This window comes from Onychomys torridus, chromosome 23 (assembly GCF_903995425.1).
Source record: "Onychomys torridus chromosome 23, mOncTor1.1, whole genome shotgun sequence".
Lineage (NCBI taxonomy): Eukaryota > Metazoa > Chordata > Mammalia > Rodentia > Cricetidae > Onychomys > Onychomys torridus.
The window spans coordinates 39773497-39796108 of record NC_050465.1 but is presented as its reverse complement, the minus strand read 5'-3'; the positions used below and the strand labels follow the sequence as shown (position 1 = coordinate 39796108).

Genomic DNA, 22612 nt, shown 5'->3' with positions numbered 1-22612 from the left:
GACAGTTTGTGTTTTAAAAGGACTCAGTGGAATGGAGAAAACTTTAATGTAAACTAATTTTAACATTAAAAGAATATTAATGTGCATATATAAAAATGCCCCAATTGAGTCTATCATCTTGCTTAATTACTATATGCCAGTGGAACAATTAACTTACCATCACATTTAATACAGTCTGCTTTTCACAGGGTAAGTTATCTTGAAGCGCCGGAACATAATGGCTATAAGCTTAGGCTGAATTTAAGTTCAAGTTGCACAGGATTTCCAGATTTAGTGAACGTTAACAATTACAACTAAGGATTTCAGATGGCTTATCTAGTGAGAGTTAGCATCCTACCTGTTTTAAACAGTGACTGTGCTTTGTCTTTATAACACCCATCCGCCTTGGTATTGTCCCCATTTTATTAATCAGCACATGGAGATGAAGTAAGTCAGCCAATAAAATGTTTGTGATAGTACAAGGTGTGGACTCTCCGTACCTGAATCCTTCTGCACCTAAGTAGGGATGAAAACCACTTCTAAGGGTTGTTTTTTTGAGAAGGGGGCATGAGATAATGCATATAAAGATGCCAGATATCATGACTGAACACTGGGTCTCAATAAGGATGCTTTGAAAGTACCTTGTAGCGTGGGAACTCATTTATGCCTCTGATGAGAAACTCAGCTGTTTCTATGATACTATACATTATTACTATTTATTTACTTAGAATTTTGATGCTCCTTACTAGAAGTAAGTGTGTGGCCATGTCAGAAAAAATAATGCAAAGTGAAGAATAAACTTTCTATTTTGTGTAAAAGTACACTTATTTCATCAGCACAGATATTGCACAGTTGACGTTTGGTTTGTCTGTTTTCTAGGTAGTTAGATTTCATGGTGGAGCTCTTCCTGCCTACGTTGTCTCTAGCATCCTTCTTGCTTATGGAGGACAGTTATATTCTCTCTTCTCAACAGGTAAACATGCTCACGTCTTAAACATTAATTTTGTTTTAAATCTTTTTTTTTTTAAGATTTATTTATTTATTATGTACACACAAGAGGGCGCCAGATCTCATTACAGATGGTTGTGAGCCACCATGTGGGTGCTGGGAATTGAACTCAGGACCTCTGGAAGAGCAGTCAGTGCTCTTAACCCCTGAGCCATCTCTCCAGCCCCTTGTTTTAAATCTTAAAGTAGAGTCACTGTTCGGTCCCTGTCACGTTTGCTTGTTGGTTTTGTTTGTTTTTGCTTTTCCAGAACTAGAGCCTGGTACATTCTAAGAACTGCCACTGGGCGTTATTCCCATGGTCATATTTAGGTTATGTTGAAGTGGAAGGCATGATAAGAAAGTCCTTAGCATTAGCCACCACCACTGTCCTGGAGACTCCAGAATAGCATGTGATTTTGTGACCACAGGGTGTCTTTTCAATTTTGTCAGTACTTTTATCTTATAAAAGGAACAAAGTTCCCATATACAGAAAAAAATGACCCCTGAAAATAAGGAAGAGAAGGAAGCAGGTGAGGTAGGAAGAGCGGGGACGAGGAAGGAAGTAGGAAGTTTCCGAACCGGAAGGAATGGAGGCAACAGGACAGAGAGAGGGTCGGGAGTGGCCCACCGAGTACTTTTAATGTCTTTCACACTCTTAGGTAAGATCCACACACTGCGGTGTGTCCTGAGGTTTAATCCTTAAATTCCGTAGCTACAGTTTCCCCCAAGCCCGGCACTCCCCCTTGTAATTTATTGAAAACATTTTGTTTTTCTGTGTTTTTCGTCATTGAGATTTTGGTGGTCCTATCCCCATGACGGAGTTGAGCGTGTTCGTCTGTCCTCTCTGTTTTCTAGAACATGTTAGAATTAGAGCCGTGGCCTTTGGGTTCTCTTCTTGTCCACACTCTCCCTCTTGCTGCTGCTGCAGCAGCCAAGATACTTGGGATAGCTGAATCTGCGGTAGTGTTCGTGCACGCTCGGATCTTGCTTGCCCTCCTGGTTTATCCCGTGCCCTCCTCCCAGTCCCCTCTCCTTTCTCCTCTTCCTCTGTCCCTTCCCTTCCCCCCCGACCTTCCGCTTCTCTCCTCCCTCATGCCCTAGCCTTTTCTTCTCCTAATTTTTGAGCCAATGCTTCATTACTACTTTTTAAAACTCTGACACATGGCTGACGAAGACGGGAGATATAGCCCCTGCCACCTGGCCTTGCAGGGGGAGGTGGGGAGAGCTTAGCCTTACTTCCTCCTGCTCCCCTGTTTACTGCTATTGCCCAGAGAAGCTGCTCCACAGAAGTCAGCCTCCCGGAGTCAGCAAAGTGAAGGACAGAATGGCTCTGAAGAGATGTAAAATATGGTTCCCAAGAGGCTAGACCTTGGTTATGCTTGGACAGTCTCAAAGGAGGTAGGAGATGGGGAAAAGATCGAGGCCAAGCTGTGGAAAGCCAGGAATCCTCCTCACCATTTTTGTGTACTAAACCTACCTTTTTCTAATTACTCGATTCTTTTGTTTGTTTGTGTTTGTTTTCGAGACAGGGTTTCTCTCTGTAGCTTTGGAGCCTGTCCTGGACTAGCTCTGTAGACCAGGCTGGCCTCGAACTCACAGAGATCCTCCTGCCTCTGCCTCCCGAGTGCTGGGATTACAGGCATGCGCCACCGCCGCCCAGCTCAATTCTTTTTTAATGACCTTCACAGAACTTTAATATCCTTTAATGACTTTTGTGAATTTATTGTTCATATTTAATCTGTTAAACTGTATTCCATGGAGAGGAAAGAAATGTAATCTGCCCCAGAACTGTCCTTTTTTTAAAAAAAATTGGTGTTTTGCCTGCATGCATATCTGTGTGAGGGTGCCAGATCCCCTGGAACTGGAGTTACAAACAGTTGTGAGGTGCCATATGGGTGCTGGGAATTGAACCTGGGTCCTCTGGAAGAGCAGCCGGTGTTCTTAACTGCTGAGCCATCTCTCTAGCCCCAGAGCTGGCCTTTTAAAAAATACCATACAAAGCATTAAATATCATAGTGTTTTTTTCAGAAAGTGTATTATAATTGACGTCCCCCTAACAGCCCCCTTCTACCTTTGGGGACCTCTTAAATGTCACGTGACCCAAGGTAGTCCCCCCCCCACCTCCTCAGCACATTTCTCTTGGTCTCCTTTGTATTTTAGGCCTCACTCTTGCTTGCACCCACGTATATGCACGCATACATCCATGCAAACTAGGTTCTTCATGTGGAGAGAACATGCATCTGTTCTCTTCGGAGTCTCAGACCTAGCCTTTTAGTTATGGGGCTATTCCGGAAGTGTGGCTGCAGCCAGACTTCAGGATGTTGGTTGTGCTTTGAAAAGAGGTGCTCCATACTGCTTTGTTCCAAGGCTGACAATTGATTCTGAACCACAGAGAATTTGCTGGATTGTCTGTGGAGACACTAGAGGTATTTGGAACTAGCTGTTCTAGAGGATTTAAATGTGTGAGTGTGTCTCAAGCCAATTAAGAGGCAGTCATGCACCCAGTATGCCATCCATCAGTCACTGTAGGTTGTACCCGCTAGAACGAGCGTGATAAATGATAATGTGCACATAAGGAAATGGAGAAACCGGAACCTTCATACACAACTGTGGAAAACAGTCTGACACTTCCTTCAATGGATTAACAGAGTTACCACATAACCGAGCACCTCCATTCTCAGGAACACACCAAGGAGAATTGAAAGCCTCCATCCACATAAAAACGTGCACAAATATCCACAGTAGTACTATTCATGATAAGCAAAGCAGTTGCTAAAAAAATACGTTCACCAATAAAAAGAAATAAAGGCCTGAGGGTATCGTTCTGCGGTAGGGCCCTCGCCTGGCATGTGTGAAGTCCTCACTGGGTTTGATCCCTAACACCTCAAAAAAAGAAAATCCCTACATATCTTAAAATATGATTGAATCTTGACAAGTATTGAATGAAAGAAGCTAAATCACAAAGGATCGTACGTTATGACTCCATTTATATCACAAGACCAGAATAGGACTAGCTCTGACAAAAGACAGATTAGTGGTTACCAAACTGGATGATTTCAAAGCAAACCGTTTCTTTGTGGTGACGAAAATGTTCTGAGACTGAGTGTATGGGCGGCTGCATAACCAAATATGCTACAAACCACTGAATGTGGTTTTTATGGACTTTAAATGGATGGGTTGTATGGCTTAAGAATTATATCTCCTAAACCCGTTCTTCAAGTCACTTTTTGGGGTTTATAAAAATGCACAACGAGAAGCCCTGTCCTTGCAACCTCTGTTTCCTTGATGAGTGACTGAGTGTGTGGTTACAGGGAACTTTCCAAGGGTACTCTGTGGTAGGACGACAGACCCTGCCGTTTCTGGTGTGCAGTGTTGTGATTTTGTTATGTGTTGTGTTGGCGTTCAGAGATGAAATATATTTGTTTAATTGCTGTGAGTTCTTCATTGCCCAGAAATGATTTTCTTTTATCACCAGGTTATTGCTTAGAATATGCAGCTATACTGGATAAAGAAGCCAAGCCATACAAAGTTGACCCGTTTGTAATTATGGTTAAGTTTTTGTTAGGGTAAGTTTCATTATCTGTGATAATAATTTTAATTTTGTTTGTAAAATAATTTCATTTTGATTTCATAATATACTATGAATTTTCATAGATATTTGGCAGCTGATATGTTTTATGAAACTGGAACTTTTTGGAAAAGGCCCGATATGTCTATCAACGTTTATTTTCAGTAATGTGATCTTTTCAGAAGTAATTACAGACTTTTATATATAAGTAATTATGTATTATATGTGTCTAAAAATATAAAAGCTTACGCTTTAACCAGGTTGCTGATTTGCTCTGTTACTAATTTGCTCACATTTGGTAATTTTTTTTTAATTAAGAGTCATTTCTTAAACCTTTTTTATTTTGTCATTCCAAGTGGCTGTTGACCCCTGACTTTAAACAAGTTAGTGCTGAATTAGTTCATTCAGTTATTGACGGGAGTAAAGTAGTTCTGGGGCTGTGGACTCAGATACTCAGTGGTCAATAGACTCATTGACTTGTTCAAAAGAATTAAGAGCCAGGGGCTGGGAAGTTCACTTGGTGGGTCAAAATATTTACTGTGAAACATGAGTTTGAATCCCTAGCACCCACATAAAAAGCAGTTGTGGCTGTGTTTGCTTGTAAAACCCCAACACTGAGTGGGCAAGGACAGCCAGATCCCAAGAGCTTGCTGTCTGAAATGGCAAACCACCAGTTCGGTGACAGACCCTGTCCTGAGGGAATAAGGCCACACAGAGCTGTAGAGGAAGGTGCTCAGTATCCTCCTCTGGCCTCCATGCACACAACACACACATGCACACACACATGCACACACGCACAGGTACACACACACCACACACATGGAAGGGAATGCAGTAAAAGCCATACATGCTTGCATACACTTGTAGGTAGAGGCAGGGAGATGTGTACTTCAAAGCCAGGCTGAGTTATATGAGTGCTTATCTGGAAAAAAAAAAAAAGAAAAAGAATTAAGATTTGTTTCCAGTATATTTTACAAACCATCTTAGCCCTTTAAAACTTCTAAGAGATGCTGAGACACCTCAAATAATAAACAGTTAAGCATCAGTTATTGGAACTTGGGTTTGTTTTGCTTCTGTCCTATGGTTTCATCTGTCCACTTTACAGGTACAAGTGGTTTAAGGAATTATGGGATGCAGTCTTGTTGCCGGAATTAGACGCCATCGTTCTCACTAGCCAGAGTATGTGTTTCCCTCTGGTGTCCTTGATCCTCTTTCTGTTTGGAACCTGCACTGCCTACTGGAGTGGTCTGCTCTCTTCCACCTCTGTGCACCTTCTGTCCTCACTGTGGCTAGCTCTGAAAAGGTGAGCCTCTGCTACAGCTGTCTTGCTCTTAGTGAAGAAAATACTAGGGCTGGGGTTTGTGCCGAGTGTGTGCTAGGACATGAGCTTGATCCTCGGCACTGCAGAGCGGGGGAGAGGAGGGAGGAAAGTATAAGATCATATGTGTGTACATACATATCCCAGTAGGAAATCTTAACAGGTTTTAGTCATCACTTATTTTGTAAATAGAGACTCTGACTTTTGTTATCAATCCTGGTCTTTACTATCTGATTGGATGGATGGATAAAGTCTGTGAAAACAGCCTGGAGTTACAGTACGGGCCTAAAGGCAGTTTGAGTTTAAAGTTACTAGTGGCTTTTCTGATAAGACCCTGGTCTAGTTTTCTCTTGACTCCTCCACTCTGGATGGCTGGGATGTGGTTTCCTGTCGCACAGGAGGTGACAGGTGGTGCCGCCTCCCTCGATGTTCAGAGGTGGGTCTTGGGTTTCTGTCAGTGAGACTGTGTTCTTCTGTCAGGATTGGGCATGCATGACCCAGGATCTGTAAATAGTTACCCTCTTTCTTCCTTAGTACAAGTTCCAGGTGTAGTACTACTGATAAAAATAATCATCATGGTGTGTTAGAGAATTGCATGTCACCTCTCACCTATCCTGAGACACACATTGTAGTTTACTTTGTGTTTATTTTTTGTTTGTTTGGGTGTTTTTTTTTTTGTTTTTTGTTTTGTTTGTTTTTTTTTTTTTTTGAGACAGGGTTTCTCTGTGTTGTTTTGGTGCCTGTCCTGGATCTCTCTCTGTAGACCAGCCTGCCTCGAATTCACAGAGATGTGCCTGGCCTTGCTGCCAGTGCTGGCATTAAAGGCGTACACCACCACCACCTGGCTTGTGTTTAGTTTTTACACAGTTTGCTTGTGTTTATAGTTTACTTTGTGTTCCTCACATATTAATAAGCAGCTGAGGGGCTGGTAGAGCTCTCCATCTGAAATGCTCAGGCCACTAGACTTTCTTAGTTTGTGAAATATTTGCATATATATTATGAAAAGTTTTGAGGACGGGACCAAGCTCCAAGTACAAAACACATTTGTTTTATATTACTTGATGTACATAACCTGAAGCTTAACTTTACAGTTTCCTTAATGCATCTGTGTTTTGACTGTGGCCTGAGATCATGGATTGGAATGCTCCTCTTGCGGCATGAGTGGTCCTCAGCCTCAAACTGTTTTCTTCTTTAGTGGACCATGTAAATATGCACTATTGTGTTTAAAACAAACAAACCTTTGTTCCTTTCATTCCAGACCTGCTGAATTTCCTAAGGATGTCAAGGCGATGTCGCCAGACTTGCCTGTTCTGACAGTTGTCTTTCTCATAGTGAGCTGGACGACTTGTGGAGCACTTGGAATACTTCTGTCTTTTCTGTACTATGTGTTTAAGGTATGTTGAGTCAGTCAAGCAGAAGGCCTGGGCTTTGTGTTAGGTGCCTACAGAACGCCCCCTAGGCATTATTAACAAAAATTGTGATTATTCCTGAATGCAACCCTGTGTTATGTCAGAAAGTTGATGTAAAGGCTTTCTTTTAAGTTGTAATTTTTATGTTTTTGGCACCTTGGTTATTTAACTTACATTTAGTTAAGTATAGCATTGGCATTATTAGTCTGAGTTGGGGTTTTAGTTAAAACAAAGGGAGAAGATACAATCCGTTTTAGGTCACTTTCTATTCCTGGGGTCATTAACTTTTTAAACATTTTATTAGAATAGATTTACTCACTCACACCTTTCAGACATGAGTAGGCAAAGGAAAAGTTGTTAGTTTTAATCAAGTTATCAGTCTTGTCAATGGATACTGACGTATGTCGCTGGAGAATCAAAGGCAATGGTAACAATTAAGTGATGATTTTACTGAAGCAGAAAACACTGAATAAACTAACGTCGTGGAAGGGGATCCAGGAGGCGACAAGCTGCGTGTGTGGTGTATTGATCATGTGGGTTGCCTGTTGACCCCCACACTAGATAATTGATCATGTGGATAGACTATTGACCCCACACTGGATGATTGATCATGTGGATAGACTGTCAACACCACACTAGATGATTGATCATGTGGGTGGACTGTTGACCCCACACTGGATAATTGATCATGTGGGTGGACTGTTGACCCCACACTGGATGATTGATTATGTGGATAGACTGTCAACACCACACTGGATGATTGATCATGTGGGTGGACTGTCAACACCTCACTGGATGATTGATCATGTGGGTGGACTGTTTACCCCACACTGGATGATTTATCATGTGGGTGGACTGTCAACACCTCACTGGATAATTGATCATGTGGGTGGACTGTTGACCCCACACTAGATAATTGATCATGTGGATAGACTGTCAACACCACACTGGATGATTGATCATGTGGGTGGACTGTTGACCCCACACTGGATAGTTGATCGTGTGAGTAGACTGTCAATACCTCACTGGATAATTGATCATGTGGGTGGACTGTTTACCCCACACTGTATGATTTATCATGTGGGTGGTCTGTCAACACCACACTGGATGATTGATCATGTGGGTGGACTGTTGACCCCACAGTGGATAATTAATTGATCATGTGGGTGGACTGTTGACCCCACACTGGATGATTGATCATGTGGGTGGACTGTTGACCCCACACTGGATAATTGATCATGTGGGTGGACTGTCAACACCTTACTGGATAATTGATCATGTGGGTGGACTGTCAACACCTCACTGGATAATTGATCATGTGGGTGGACTGTCAACACTACACTGGATAATTGATCATGTGGGTGGACTGTTGACCCCACACTGGATGATTGTTCTTACTTTTCATCAAGGCTCTATCTGCCTTTTTTCAAACTAAGACTTTCACACTGTAGATTATTTTCAGACTTCTAAAGGGACCTTTTGTAAATCTGAAAAGCTGCCTAGAGCTACTTAAGTTTATAAATGATAAGGTTAGGTTCTGGTTTTTTAATTAGATAATTTTTTTTCTTTTATATATTTTTTCTTTCATTTTTTTATTAAGAAAATTTTTCATTCATTTTAAACACCAATCAAAGATCCCCCTAATTAGATGATTTTAAAAAACTTACTCAATAGACAAAACTCCCTCAGATATGTAATTTAATTACCACTTTATATAATTGAACATATAACATTGAATATAATCAAATGTTTGACCTCTGAGACATATAAAATTGCTGTGGTAAGGCATCATTCAAACGTAAGTTCATAGGATTTAAAAGGTCTCTGCTTATTCTGGAAGTTTTTATTATTACCATTTTGTGTTTTTCTTTTTAAATCCATAAGCGTTATCATTCGTTATGATTTATGTTTCATAGATTACTGTTTTCAAATGTTTAAATGAAGCCTGGTTGCTTATTTTTTTTTTAATGTTTTCATTATAACTTATTTTATGTGTGTTTTGTCTGCACTGTGTGTGTAGTGCTCATCGAGGCCAGAAGAGGGCACCAGAACTCCTAGATGGGGTGACATGGCTCATGAGCCCTGTGGGGCCTTGGAACTAAACCCAGGTCCTATGCAAGAGCAGTTAGTGCTCTTAATCACTGAGCCGTTTCCCAGCTCCATGTTTATATTTTTTAAAATTTCAGATTATAATGCTTCTCATTTTTAATTTTTTTAATCTATTGTCTATTGGTTTTGTTCAAAATACAAGTAAAGTTAAAAATCATCTTCTCTTCCTAAGGTTGTCCATCTGCAAGCCAGCCTCACGACCTTTAGAAACAGCCAGCCAGTGGTGAGCTTTGTTTTCTAAATGCTACATACTAATATGAAAGTACATGAGAACAAGTACGTTTGGGTTTTTTCATTGTTGTGTTTTGAAGCTATAGGAGTAGATGTCAGGGTTTTTATAATGTTTAAAAGGAATTGTGAATTTTAAGTAGCTTTAAGTAAAGTTAAGGAATATTAAAATAGACTTGAATTGTTCAGTTTAACTTGCTCCTGGGTTATCTTCATCACTTTGTTGTTTAAAATATGTGTATTTTGAGTTATTACTAACAATAAAAATAAGAAGTCAAAAAATGTAGCTGGACATGGTCACATGTGCTGGTATTTCAAGCACCCAGAAGCTGAAGCAGAGGGTGGCTTGAACCTGAGAGTTTGAGAGCAGCCAGCGTCACATAGCAAGATCCCATCTCAAATAAAACAAAAAGGGAGAAAACTCTTTGGTGATAGCATCTTAAAATACTTTTAGCAAAGTAACTTCATTATTTTATTTGTATTTGGTAATAAAAGAAGAGTTAGTGAAGTAATTGAGTATAATTGATTCTAAGCAACATCTTTCACTTCTTATTGTTTATTCACACCTTGACATTCTTGTTCTTTTGCTTTCCAGAATACCAAACACTCTAGAAGAAGTGAAAAGAAGTCCAACCATCTTAAAGACTCCTCAGCGCAGAGTCTTCGCCTGTCGGCTAACGATGCTGAGGATAGTCTGCGCATGCACGGCACCGTGATTAACCTGCTCACGTGGGTGGTGCTGCTCAGCATGCCGTCTCTCATCTATTGGCTAAAGAACCTTAGGTGTGTTTCTTTCTTTCTTTCTTTCTTTCTTCCTTTCTTCCTTTCTTTCTTCCTTTCTTTCTTTCTTTCTTTCTTTCTTTATTTATTTCTTTCCTCTCTTTCCTCTCTTTCCTCTTTCCTCTCTCTCTCTGTCTCTCTTTCTCTCTTTCTCTCTCTCTCTCTCTCTTTCTTTCTTTCTTTTTTTTCCCCAAGACAGGGTTTCTCTGTGTAGCCCTGGCTCTCCCAGAACTCACTCTGTAGACCAGGCTGGCCTCGAACTCACAGAGATCCACCTGGCTCTGCCTCCTGAGTGCTGGGATTAAAGGCATGCGCCACCACTGCCCATCTGGTATGTTTCTTTATGTAATTATTGTTGTTTGTGTGCTTCAGACAATAAAGCTCTTTTAATTAGAGCCTGGCTGAATTCCTGGTGGCCCATGAAAATTGCTTGACAATAGGAAGCTATATATTGCCTGGAATTAGTTTTCAGTACATTTCCATTCTTGCATTAGCCATGATGCTATGAGTTCTGAAATTATAATGTTCTCTAAAAATCAGCCAAAGGGAGTGATTTGTATTTTTTAACCAAAAAGAGTAATTTATAAACTATTTTTATTATGTGTGGTATACAAAATAATGAGTTTTGTGGTGACATTTTCATATATGCCCTTTACTATATTGAAGTCACCTTCTCTTGTCCCAACTTATCTTTTCCATTGGACCTCTCCTCTTTCCAACAAAACCATGTACAAACAGCCTAAAAAAACCTCAATGAAATACCTAGGAATCAACCTAACCAAGGAGACTAAATGAAGCAGTGGTGAAATTTATTTGGAAGGACAGTGGATTCCAAATACCCAAAGCAGTCCCGAGCAAAGGCAATACTGTGTGCCTGCAGATGATCAATACAGCAGTGTCAACAGTTGCTAAGTTATGAATGAGCTTAGATGCTTACTAACATGAACAAATAAAGGAAGTGTAGCATGCATAGACCATGGAGTGTTTTTCAGCTATAAAGAAGTCTAGGTTATCATAGTAAATGAAATAAAGTAGACTCTGAAAAATGAGTATGTCTTCTCTACTGTGTGAAATTTTTTAAAAAAATATGAAAGCACAAGAAGGCTATGTGGCATCCATTGGAGTTTCACAGGGTCAGCTTGAACCCATAGGTTGCTTTGTATAATATAGCCATTTTTACAATATTCTTTCTGCTGATCCATGAACATAAGAGGTCTTTCAGTCCTCTAGGATTTCCTCGGTTTCTTTCTTTGATGGTTTATAGGTTTCATTGTAGAGACAACCTTTAGCCTCCTCGGTGAAAGTTATTCCTGGGTATTTTACTGACTTTTTAAAGGCTGTTTGTACATGGTTTTGTTTTTCTGATGTAACTTTCAGTGTGTTCACTGCTGACATATAGAAACAGATGTTGATCTTGCATCTGTTTCTTTGCTGAAAATGTTCATCATGTCTGAGTTTCCTAATGGAATTTTCAGGGACTTTTAAGTATAGGATCATATATTCTACTAATAGGGATAATTTGATGTTTTCCTTTCTATTTTTATCTCTCTCTCTCTTTTTTTATTTTCTTGCTTCATTGGTCTAACTAAAACTTCAAGCATTATATTGAATAACAATCCTGTAGACATCCTGTTGTCATCGTGGTTTTAGAAGAAATACTTGCAGCTTTTCTCCCAGAGAGTGTAGTTAGCTGAAGGTTGGTCATATCCACCTTTTACTTTGCTGAGCTATTATCTAATCTTGGATTGTTTGGGGCTTTTTTCATGAATGGATAATGAATTTTTAAAGGCTTTTCCCCCTAATAAGATAATCACATGGTTTTTATCCTTGATTTTTATCCATGCACTAAATTATGTTGTTTTATTTGTGTGTCTCTGCATCCTGGCACTCCTGGAATGAAACCAACTTGATTACATCTTTTGACTGTGCTGTTGAACTCAGTTTACAAGTATTTTATCGAGGATGTTTGTGCTGCTTCTTCAGAGAGATGGGTCTATAGTTTTCTGTTTGCTGTGTCCTCGGGATCAGATCAAATTCTTTTGTAGACTGTTTGACAATGTTCTTTCTGTTTTATGGAATAGATTGAAGAAAACTTGTGTGCATATTTTAAAGGGCTGATAGAACCTGGCCTGTAGAGATGGCTCAGAGGTTAAGAGCACCACCTGCTCTTCCAGAGGTCCTGAGTTCAATTCCCGGCACCCACATGGTGGCTCATAACCATCTGTAATGAGATCTGGCACCCTCTTCTGTATACATAATAAATAAATAAATCTTTTTTTAAAAAAAAGAAAGAAAGAAAGAAAGAAATAGGCAGAATCGAAATCTGTTCAGAATCGAAATCAGAGGTTGATCAGATGGTGATATCCCTCTTCTGTTTGTATTTTAGTCAAGATCCAGAATTTTGTTCAGATTCAGTCAGAATCGAGAAACAAGCCAGATTCTCAAAAGGCTGTGGAATTCTTACTGTCAGTAACTGCAAGTGATGAAATTATGAGTTTTGAAGACTAATGAGAAGTTCCTTTATTTTAGCCTCCATTTTACCTGTCTTGATGTAGGGCCCGTCTTGATGTGTTTTGAGCAGTTTGTTTTGAAGAGCTGTGTGAGCCTTTCCGTACTGTGTCTGTCCCGCAGTGGCTTCTGAGTGTAGAGCCCACTGTCAGATCCAGGGTGGGAGGGCAGTCTGGAGTCAGAGTTACTAACTAGCGGCTTCAGGAGCCATCCAGAGTGTTCGTGACCGTATTGTTGTTGGAACTTTTTGAAAATTAATTAATTAGACTCTGATCATCTAAAGCCATTGGTTCTGCTTTGCTGATGTGTGTTTTCTTTTTATCCTAGGTATTATTTTCAACTGAATCCCGACCCATGTCAACCCCTGGCATTTCTCCTTGTTCCAGCCATAATGATTCTTGGAAATACGCACACAGTTTCAGTAAAGTCAAGGTGCAGTGGTTTACGTTACCTATTCATCCATTGCTGTCCTTTGTGATGTTCTTTCTTGAAGCATCCTCTTTATCTGTGTTTAATTTGGCTGTTCCTAAAAGTAAAACCATGGATGACTGTGGTTTATATGCAAATATAGTTCATATGCAAATATATTATGCTTGTTTTCTTAATGGTAGGAGTTTTGTTAGGAAATGAGTGAGTTATTTTCTTTAAGACTTAACTCCTAAATGATATGATATCTAAGATTTGACTTCCCAAAAGTATAGGCATAATATAAGTAGATGGAGCGGTGGCTGAAATAATGACCATTTGAATCCGCTGAGTAGCAGGTATGAGGGCTTCGTGTGCGGCTGGCCTTTTATGTGTCTGTGTTCGAGGTTCTCCTAACAACACTGGGTCTTTTTGGAGCGTTTGCTCTGGGAGGCACTTGCAGCTGTTCTGGGATCAGACCCACTGAGAATTGAAATCTTGGTGTCAGAGCAGGAGTGTTGCTGCGTGCCTGGGGTCTGAGCACGTGGGAGGGAAAAGCAGGAGACTCCGCAGCCAAAGCCGTCCTCAGCTATATAGAGTTGGGTGGCCAGCGTGGGCTACATCGGCCCCTGTCTCAAATTGTATACGTAAGGGAGAGCGAATCTTGACTTGGCTGTTTAGTGTTTAGTCCACAGACGTACTACCTCTCTTAGCCCCAGCTTCTCAGTTTTCCATGTACAGTCCAAGCGGTTTTCCCTGGAACTAGTTTTCTTCTTAGGTGTTTAATGTTTTGGTTTTTACGTTTCCTTTCTGGGGACAAGGATGTGTCCTCTGTTGTGCTGTCCGTTTTGTTTCCTTCTTTCCTTTTGTTTTTACTTATTTAATTTTGATGTTGTAAGTAGGATTAAAGTAAGCATTTTTGTAGCTGTGTCTTCAAGAACATTATTTTGTTAGGATATCTTTTTGGAGGTAGAATTGCAGAATGAAATGCCAACTGGTATTTTTCTCTTAAGAAAAGAGTAAGGGTGTAGCTGTTCTCTGAATAGAAATGTATTTCCATTTTCTGTTTAAAATACTGTTCTTATTGAGCTTTGTAAAATTATGGACAGGTTTTATTTTTTTTCCAGTTCATTAAAAAAAAAAAATCACACCACTTAAAATCACTTAGGAGCCAGATGTTATGGCCCACTCCTGCCATTCCAGCGTTCAGAAGACAAGGAAGATCATGAGTTCAAAGCCAGCTTGGATTGTATCATCTGTCACAAAACCTTAGCTCAGAAAACCAAAACTAAGATGGCACAGTGGCACACAACTTAAATCTCGTCATTCGGGAGACAGGGACAGACAGATCTCTGTGAGTCTGAGGCTGGCCTGGTCTATATAGCAAGTTCCAGGCCAGCTAAGTCTACGTAATGAGATCCTGCCTCAAACAAAATAAAACACTAAAAAGAGGATCATCAGGAAAACAAAAATAAACAAAATTTTAAAAGATACACAAAATTTAAATAAATACACAAAATTTAAATAATAAATCCAAGCAAAAATCACAATGTTAAGTTTCCACAGGTATATAAACGATTAACCTCTTTCCTTTTGGCTCACAATGTAGTTTGACTGATGTACATTTCTCCGTCTCTTCACAGTAAGTTGCTGAAGACTGCCTCGCAGTTCCCACTTCCTCTGGCTGTCGGCATGATTGCATTTGGCTCCTCCCACTTATACAGGGTCCCCTGCTTTGCCATCATCCCCCTTTTGTTCCACGCGTTATGCAACTTTATGTGAGCCTGGACGTAGAGGACGATAAAAACAGTGTATGCCTTAGGACCAGGGATGCAGTGAACGCAGCTCCACCCCCCGGAACAGTGCGGTCCTTCGGAGAAGACAAGTCTATTTTTACAGTATTGGACATAGGAGATTAGTTTTGTAATGCTTGAGGAAAGTAGTTGAAGCATGGTTTCATTTCGTGATGTAGCATCTGTATACTTGTCATACCTGAGAAATTAGTGAAGGGGGACTCCTGTCATACCCAACTGGCTTTCCTCAGCCATGCCAGGAATCTTCTAGAGACTCTGTAGATGGAGCATTGTTTATAATCATGGGAAACCGCTGCTAGTTTCATCAGACTTCCTTTTGAAAAGTGGGTTTTGTGTTTGCTGTAATTTACATCTTCAGAATAAGTCTTAAAAGGTTGTTGAAAGTCACGACTGTTTCTCAGAAGTGAAATAGTCATGAAGCAGTCTTTGGTCAGTTTTTGGCAGCCACGGTGAACACAGTTTGATCTGTCTTCTTACGTCTGTGGAAAAGAGCCTCAAATGAAAGGGAGGCGTGTTGGTTAACTACTTCAGACTCAAAACAAGGATGTTTTCTTGAGCCTCAAATATGACTCTTACTGTGTATTCTTGGTGAATATCAAAAGCATGAAAGAAATCCACCAAAAGATCTATCATCAAAAGACTATTCCTGTGGATCTGCATTGGCACAGTCCATTTCTACACCGGATTAAACCAGGGACCCCGTGGTTGCCAAAAGTGCCTCTGGTAAAGATAGGTTGTTAAAATAACTCCATTCCAGAGGTTGGAAGGACTCTAGGCTTGCGTCATTTTTTGTCTCTTGGGAAGGAGGGGGTGTCAACACAAAGACAGGACTGCACTTGATGTACCAAACTACACTGCTAATGGAGGGACATAGGCAGCCATCACTGCCTCGCCCTGAAAGTGTGAGCACTGCCTGAGGAGACCGCAGACTTCCATTGCCTGGTTAACAGTGGAATCCTGACTTGCAGACTCCTGTCCGGCCAGTAAGGGTAATAATATCCTATTTCATTTCCAGTTCCGGTTCATCCTTAGCTACAGAAAAGTAGAAAGGTCGGGAGCTTGAAGACTATAGTTGCTCTTTGCCTGCAGTTAGGATAAACTCAAGCTGAGAAAATCCTGGTTCACGGAGCCCTTCACTTAGATGTGTGTTCTGTAAATGCCTGAAGCCTGCCCAGCGAAGTCCTTACATGTCCGTGAATTCGCGGTTGCACTTGTGAGCTGGTGAACGTCTGAGCATCAGGAATGGTGCCTCGGGAACCAGTGTTATTTTATCTGCTGTTCCATCGGGTACCACAGCCTTTCAGCTACTCCTGCCGACCAGAGGGTTCCTCCCTACTTCGGTCACTTTGAAAACCTGCCCATGCCCCCTGGGAGTTCTTCCCTGGATCTTCCCTGTTTCAGCTTTAGTCAGAGGGTCATGTCATTACCACAGAGGTTAGTTCGTTTGTATGATTCTGTTGCCCTTGTCTTGACGGGCATCATGCTTGTTAAGTATTCATACTTTCGCTTACTAAGACTTTTAAAGGAAAGCCGTTATACTAGAGATGGCGAACATTTTAGTCTCTCTTCAGAAACATTTTTAACGGAGTAAACTACACCATAGTGTTTGTTCAGTATCTGAGAGTGAGTTCATCAGGCAACACAGTTTCCCATGGCATACCACTTTCATGGGACACAGCTGCTAAAATGTTGCCAGCCATACACAGACAGCCTCTATACACATGCTACCTTTCATTCTGTGGGTGATATTACAGGCGTATCTCAACTTAATTGTAACTGAAAACTTCGACTTTCTGAATTTGAACATACATCTACAAAGAACTTTACAAAAACTTGGTGTTAGACCTTTTTACAGCTGTGATTTATGAGATCTAAAGTTTCCCTGCTTAGTCAGGACTACTCATGAGTAGGACGTAGCAAGTTTGATTTCTTACTTGGGAGTAGTATGTTTGTTATTAAAGCACATTAATTCTTACTAAAATGTTTTTTGTCTGAAAGTACTTATTCCCAAGCCCTGAAGTCTTACTTATGCCAGCAAAATATTTTAGATAATAGTGGTCTGTGTCTTGGGCCATTTGCCACCCACACTCACAGATACACACTCACACATAAACACACATGGGCATACTTTGACAGAATCTCCATCAAGTGTTTAGACACAAATAGCTAGGTAGACCACCTGGTCATGAAAATTGCTATCCCTTAAGAAAAGGAAATTTCTTCATCTCAATGTCACTTGCTTTAATCTATCATGTTTACATGCATATTATTACCATAGTCCTCTTACCAATTTTACTCGAATTGGCAGTTAAGTTGGAGATTAATACATCACATTTTTGAGTTCCACTGTTGTGTTTTTTTTTTCTAAGAAACTGAGTTTTTGAGTAAGTGTGCTTATTAAACAGCTGGATTCTTGCTAGTAAATAGATTGGGTATACATTAGACAGTTAGGAACACCGAGTGCTCGGTATTTCTGAAATGCCCTCATGGAGTTATTGCTATTATAATTTAGACCTGATAATTCTTTTAAAGATTCTGTGTGTGTGTGTGTGTGTGTGTGTGTGTGTGTGTGTGTGTGTGTGCGCATGTGTGTGCAGGTGCTCACTGTGGCCAGAAGAGGGCAGTGGATCCCCTAGAGCTGTAGTTAATTGTGAGTTGCTGGACATAGACACTAGGAACCAAATTCAAATTCTCCAGAACAGCAGCACTCTTAACTGAGCCATCCCTCCAGCTCCTGGACCTGATAATTTGATAGGAATTGTGATTGCAGTTCTGTGTGTATGGACATGAACACACCAGGGATTAAACCCAGAGCCTGTGTTTCCTAATTATATTCTCTACCACTGAGTTATACACAGCTAGTCTGGATTAATTCCAAGCCAATAAATTCTATTCTTTTCTTGGTTACCACTGTATTGAAAACTTTTAGAGCTGATTCTAAAGAAACCGTAAGCTTGGTTAACACTGATTTTTGAGGTTGCCTAATATGTATTAATCATGTGTTGAGTAGTCTTTTAATTCTTTTTATACTTTAGTTATGTAAATTCAGCTGTCTATAAAGGGATAGTTTTTTTTCGGGGGGGGGGATGTTTTAAGACAAGGTTTCTTTGGTAGCCTTGTCTGTCCTAGAACTTGCTCTGTAGACCAAGCTAGCCTTGAATTCACAGAGATCTACCTGCCTCTGCCTCCCAAGTACTGGGATTAAAGGTTAGCACCACCATCACTCAGCAAAGGCTACCTTTTATTGAGTGAATTATAATAGTATCTATGTAATTATACAGTAAAGAAAAAGAAATAACTCCAGGAGGTAGTCCTGCTGAACATTTGTTATTTATTACGACATGCATGATGACATGAAAATGTCTCATGTCGTCATGCATGTCAACATGAGACGTTTTCACAATGCTCACAAATTTGTACCAGATTGTCTTATTTATTTTATTATCAAGTCTCTATACTTTAAAAAAAAAAGGAAAGAAAGAAAGAAACCTCCTTAGAGTTTTCACTCATGGTATTGCATGTTCATTTAACCATGCACTTTCTCAATGCCTCTTATGGAAGATGATGACATGGAATAAAGTGAGAAAGAATTCAGTTTTCAGTAGTTCTTGAAAGCTGCGGGAGGCATATGGGAAACAGGCCTGGAGAGATGGTTCAGATGGAAAGTCCTGCTGTGCATGAGGACCCAAGTGCAGACTCCCGGAATCCACGTGAGAAACTGGCTGAGCGGTGTATATCTGTAATCGCAGCTCTGAGTGGTGGAGACAGGTAGATCTGTGGGGCTTGCTGGCCAGCCAGCCTAGCCAAATGTGCAGGCTTTAGGCTCCATGAAAGACCCTGCCTCAAAAAATAAGGGGGAGAGTAATTGAGGAAGACTCTAGCATTGACCCTTGTCCCTAACACCCCCGACCTCTCATGTGTGTACCCACACACAGATGCACATATACAAACATGTACACACATGAAAACACAAAACATATTTAAGAGGCAGGGACCCACAAATACCATGAACTAATCTAGGGTTGCTGGTTCTAGAGTCATGGGATAAATCAGGCGGCCTGTATTTCTCTCCTCAACATCAGGTCTGAATTAATAATGTACTGCCTTGTGGTTTTGTTTGTTTGTTTTTGGGTTTTTGTTTGTTTGTTTGTTTGATGCAAAATTTTAGAATGTTGCATTTGAACATTTAGGAAGTGTTTTTTTGTTTGTTTTTTTAAATCATTAAGAAAAATCCAAAAGTATGTCAAAGCTTTGGATAGGTAGGTTTTTGTTGATTGGTTTTGTTGATCGTCTGTGTGGACGATCTGATGTGCGAATTTGTATATCATAGGAAACAGGAGACTCTGTGAAGTTTATTGAGGGTCACAATCCATTTGGGGAGTATGGCACTTGTCAAGGGAGCAATGGAAGTTTCTGTGTTGGCAATTGTTCCTGCCAGGACGTCTTCCGTACCAGATAAAGTTAATCCGGGGATCTACCAACTATAAGATCGAGAGCTGGAATTCTATTGCAGTCTTTTTGAACAAGAAACATAATTCTGTGATTATCTACTTTTTCAACATGAGGCTTACAGATGGATGCATGAAGAAATAAGAAAGCCCCAGGGGCCTTCACATTCCCAACTTTCCAGAGGATCATGGGAAATGGGAGTCAGCTCAGCAGTTCAAATATGTACTATAAATGCACAAACTTCATTTTTAAAACATTGTGAATAAGTAAAAACAGAATTTTACATGGTAGTAACTTCATTTTGTGAACAGAATAAAACTTGGAGATGGTGGAAAGAGGCATACCGTTACTCTGTTAACACCATAGATGTAACAGTGCAGCTGGGTAGTGATGTGCTTCAGAGCTGCCAATATCTAAGCTGCAGCTTGATTAAACTGTCTGCGAATAATTGTAACCAAGAACAGTTTTCTTTAAGTGTTTGGCATGTTATGCTGCCAAAAGCCATCTGAAATACTAAGAAACCAGTTAATTTCTGATGACTTTATGTAAAATTGGTACCTTGAATCAGAATCAACCTGTAATCATTCTGTACATTGTCAGTTTGAACATCAGTGAGAAACTGTATCTGTTGCTGTTTAATTAATCAGTGTAAGTTTGCGTATCTGAATTCTAATCTTAGTCTAGGAAACCTACAGGGAGCCATTTTGTAAAGGTCATGTGCTCTTTCAAATGTTGTTTTGATTCTTAGTATTTGTAAGGTAGTGATATTACCATCACAAAAGTTTATAGAGACTGCGTAGCACTACTAACCACTGTGGAGCCTAATGGCTGGCTCATGGGTTTTGTATGTCATGTGCATTTGTTCTGTTTCCTGTTGGACTTTTTACATCCTTTTTTTTTTCTTTAGGAAAATAAAGATATGTTTGAATTCTTTTCTGCATAATCTGCATTGGAAACTGGAAGTATTCCCATGGTTAGCAAAACGTGCTTTGCCACAAAAGCTGAATGAAACTGTAAAATACCTCCGGGTATTTGTGCCAAGGAACTTTACGTAGTTTATTGGGGTTAAAGCAAAAGTGATTTCTTCAGTATCTTTCATCTAGACGTAACAATAAATGTGTGTATATCGTGGAAACATATTCTATACTCTATTTTTCTTTGAAAATGTTCAAAGCTTTAGAAGAGTGTGTTCTGTTCTGTCTGGCTTCCTGACATTGTTGGGTACAGTCCCCTCAGTAGCTAGTTGAAGTCATCTGGCTTTGGTCTTATTTTGTGATGTAAAAAATGAATTTCATACAGTCAGTTTCTGGTATGGGTGTCTGCTTTGTGTACCTGAAAGCGTGCCCTGTGGGCTTCCTTTTGTTTGTGTTTCTGTTCCATCCTGAGTGTTTATCCACAGAACCTAACATAGTACAGTGAAGCGAACCTTTTAACGTGCACGCCTTGTACCAAATGCTGGGAAATACAGTTGTTAATGAGAAGCACTAGCCGTGATACGGCCCTAGACAAACTAGAAGGACGGCAGACACAGAAGCCGCTCTGGGTTCACATGAACTCTATTCCTCCTCAGAGGAGTGTCATGGAGATCTCCGTGCTTTGTTTTAGCTGTTCTTACCTTTTTTTTTACTGCTTCTTTGCCCCATAGTGTTGGCACATTTTCTTAAGTTAGCCTCGTAAGTGACGAAGTGGTGCAAAGCCAGATATTGGAATTATTTGGTCTTCATCGAGTAATGGTTATTTAACTAACCCGTGGGGACTGTGGACAGATTAGTAGGAAGGTGACTCGTGGGAGCTGGCTTCAGGATGCAGTGTCCTCTGGACAGAGTTTGTCCTCTGTGTGCAATGGCCTAAGTAGGAGATGCCTGCCCGTAACATAAAGCAGGCCCTGTGCATGGAGAAAGAGGCATTTGTCAGAGTACTCATGCAAATATCCCACCTCCACCTCCCCGATGTGTAGCTGGGAGAGAAACCTTCATTTTTATTGTGTATAAATTAGGAAGTTGTGTTACATACTTGTATTTTTTTTTTTTAAAAAGGAACTGATGTGTATGGTTTTGAAGTGATACTGTTGTTTCTTAAACTTAGGACTAACTGTAAATGTAGCAACGTGCCCAAGATAAAACAGACCAAAACTGAATTTATATCATCACTGTGACCTTGAACTTATTTGGGATAAAACAGACGGTGCCTTAAAATGACCAAGCAATGCCCTGCAGTTTTGTAACTGTATTTTACTCTGGGTGGCCTTCTCAAATTGACCTGAAATTCTTTCCTTTCAAGGTGTTGAAAGAAAAGTTTCACGTACAAATTGACCCACACTTCCTATAGCACTCACACAGCTGTTGTTCTGGAGGCCTCCCTGAAGTCCCCGAGCTTTCTGTTGTTTGATTTATTTTTAAATTGCTTTAGTCTAAATATATCTGGGACATTAGGTTCCGCTAAAGTTTCTGAGGGAGAATATTTTAAGGGATAGTCACGGCACTTCTGTTTCTAAACTTACTGAATATATAGAAATTAATCATCGAAACGTACTTTTGTCTGCTTGGTAATAATCTTATCAAAGATGTGAGTTCCTCCTAAGACTTGTGCTCAGTGTGGTGGCAGATTGAGACTTGTATTATGTTCTCAAATGAGTGTCATTAATCCAGTAGTGACTTTTCAGTGGCTAAACTCAGACCAGTCAAGCTGGTTTTGTGACCATTATTATCTCCCTCTTCTTTTTCTTTTTCCTGCCTAATTAATTACCTTTATAGTATCAAGGGAAAAGTAGCTCCTCTTTTTAATTTAATGTAAAGTCTTGCGTTTTCACTGTGCTTACTTAAAATAATGAGTATGGTTTTCATTAAAGTCCAAATTACTCAGCTTATAGTAGGATCATGTTTGTTTTTTTTTTTTTCCCAAAGATGCTCACATTCCTGTGTACTCGGTTTGTTGTTTATTTTTACATGTTATTTTGGAGCATAAACACAATGTATTTCTTTTGTCCTATTTGCCTCCCCTACTCCTGTCAACATTTTTTATTTAAATAAGAGTCTCTTAAAAACATGTAGAAGTGACA

The 22612-nt window shown here is 40.1% G+C and overlaps 1 protein-coding gene across 1 annotated transcript in view; it reads left to right on the top strand.

Moving 5' to 3' along the window:
- Pgap1 (post-GPI attachment to proteins inositol deacylase 1) overlaps positions 1-17686 on the top strand; it is a 68617-nt gene extending 50931 nt beyond the window's left edge. Inside the window, 8 exon segments of the mRNA XM_036173262.1 lie at positions 859-952; positions 4442-4532; positions 5640-5837; positions 7111-7246; positions 9543-9593; positions 10194-10381; positions 13214-13318; positions 14935-17686. Of these exon segments, the coding sequence (XP_036029155.1) occupies positions 859-952; positions 4442-4532; positions 5640-5837; positions 7111-7246; positions 9543-9593; positions 10194-10381; positions 13214-13318; positions 14935-15073 (1002 nt within the window). The 3' untranslated portion in view covers positions 15074-17686.
- The last annotated feature ends 4926 nt before the right edge of the window (positions 17687-22612 follow it).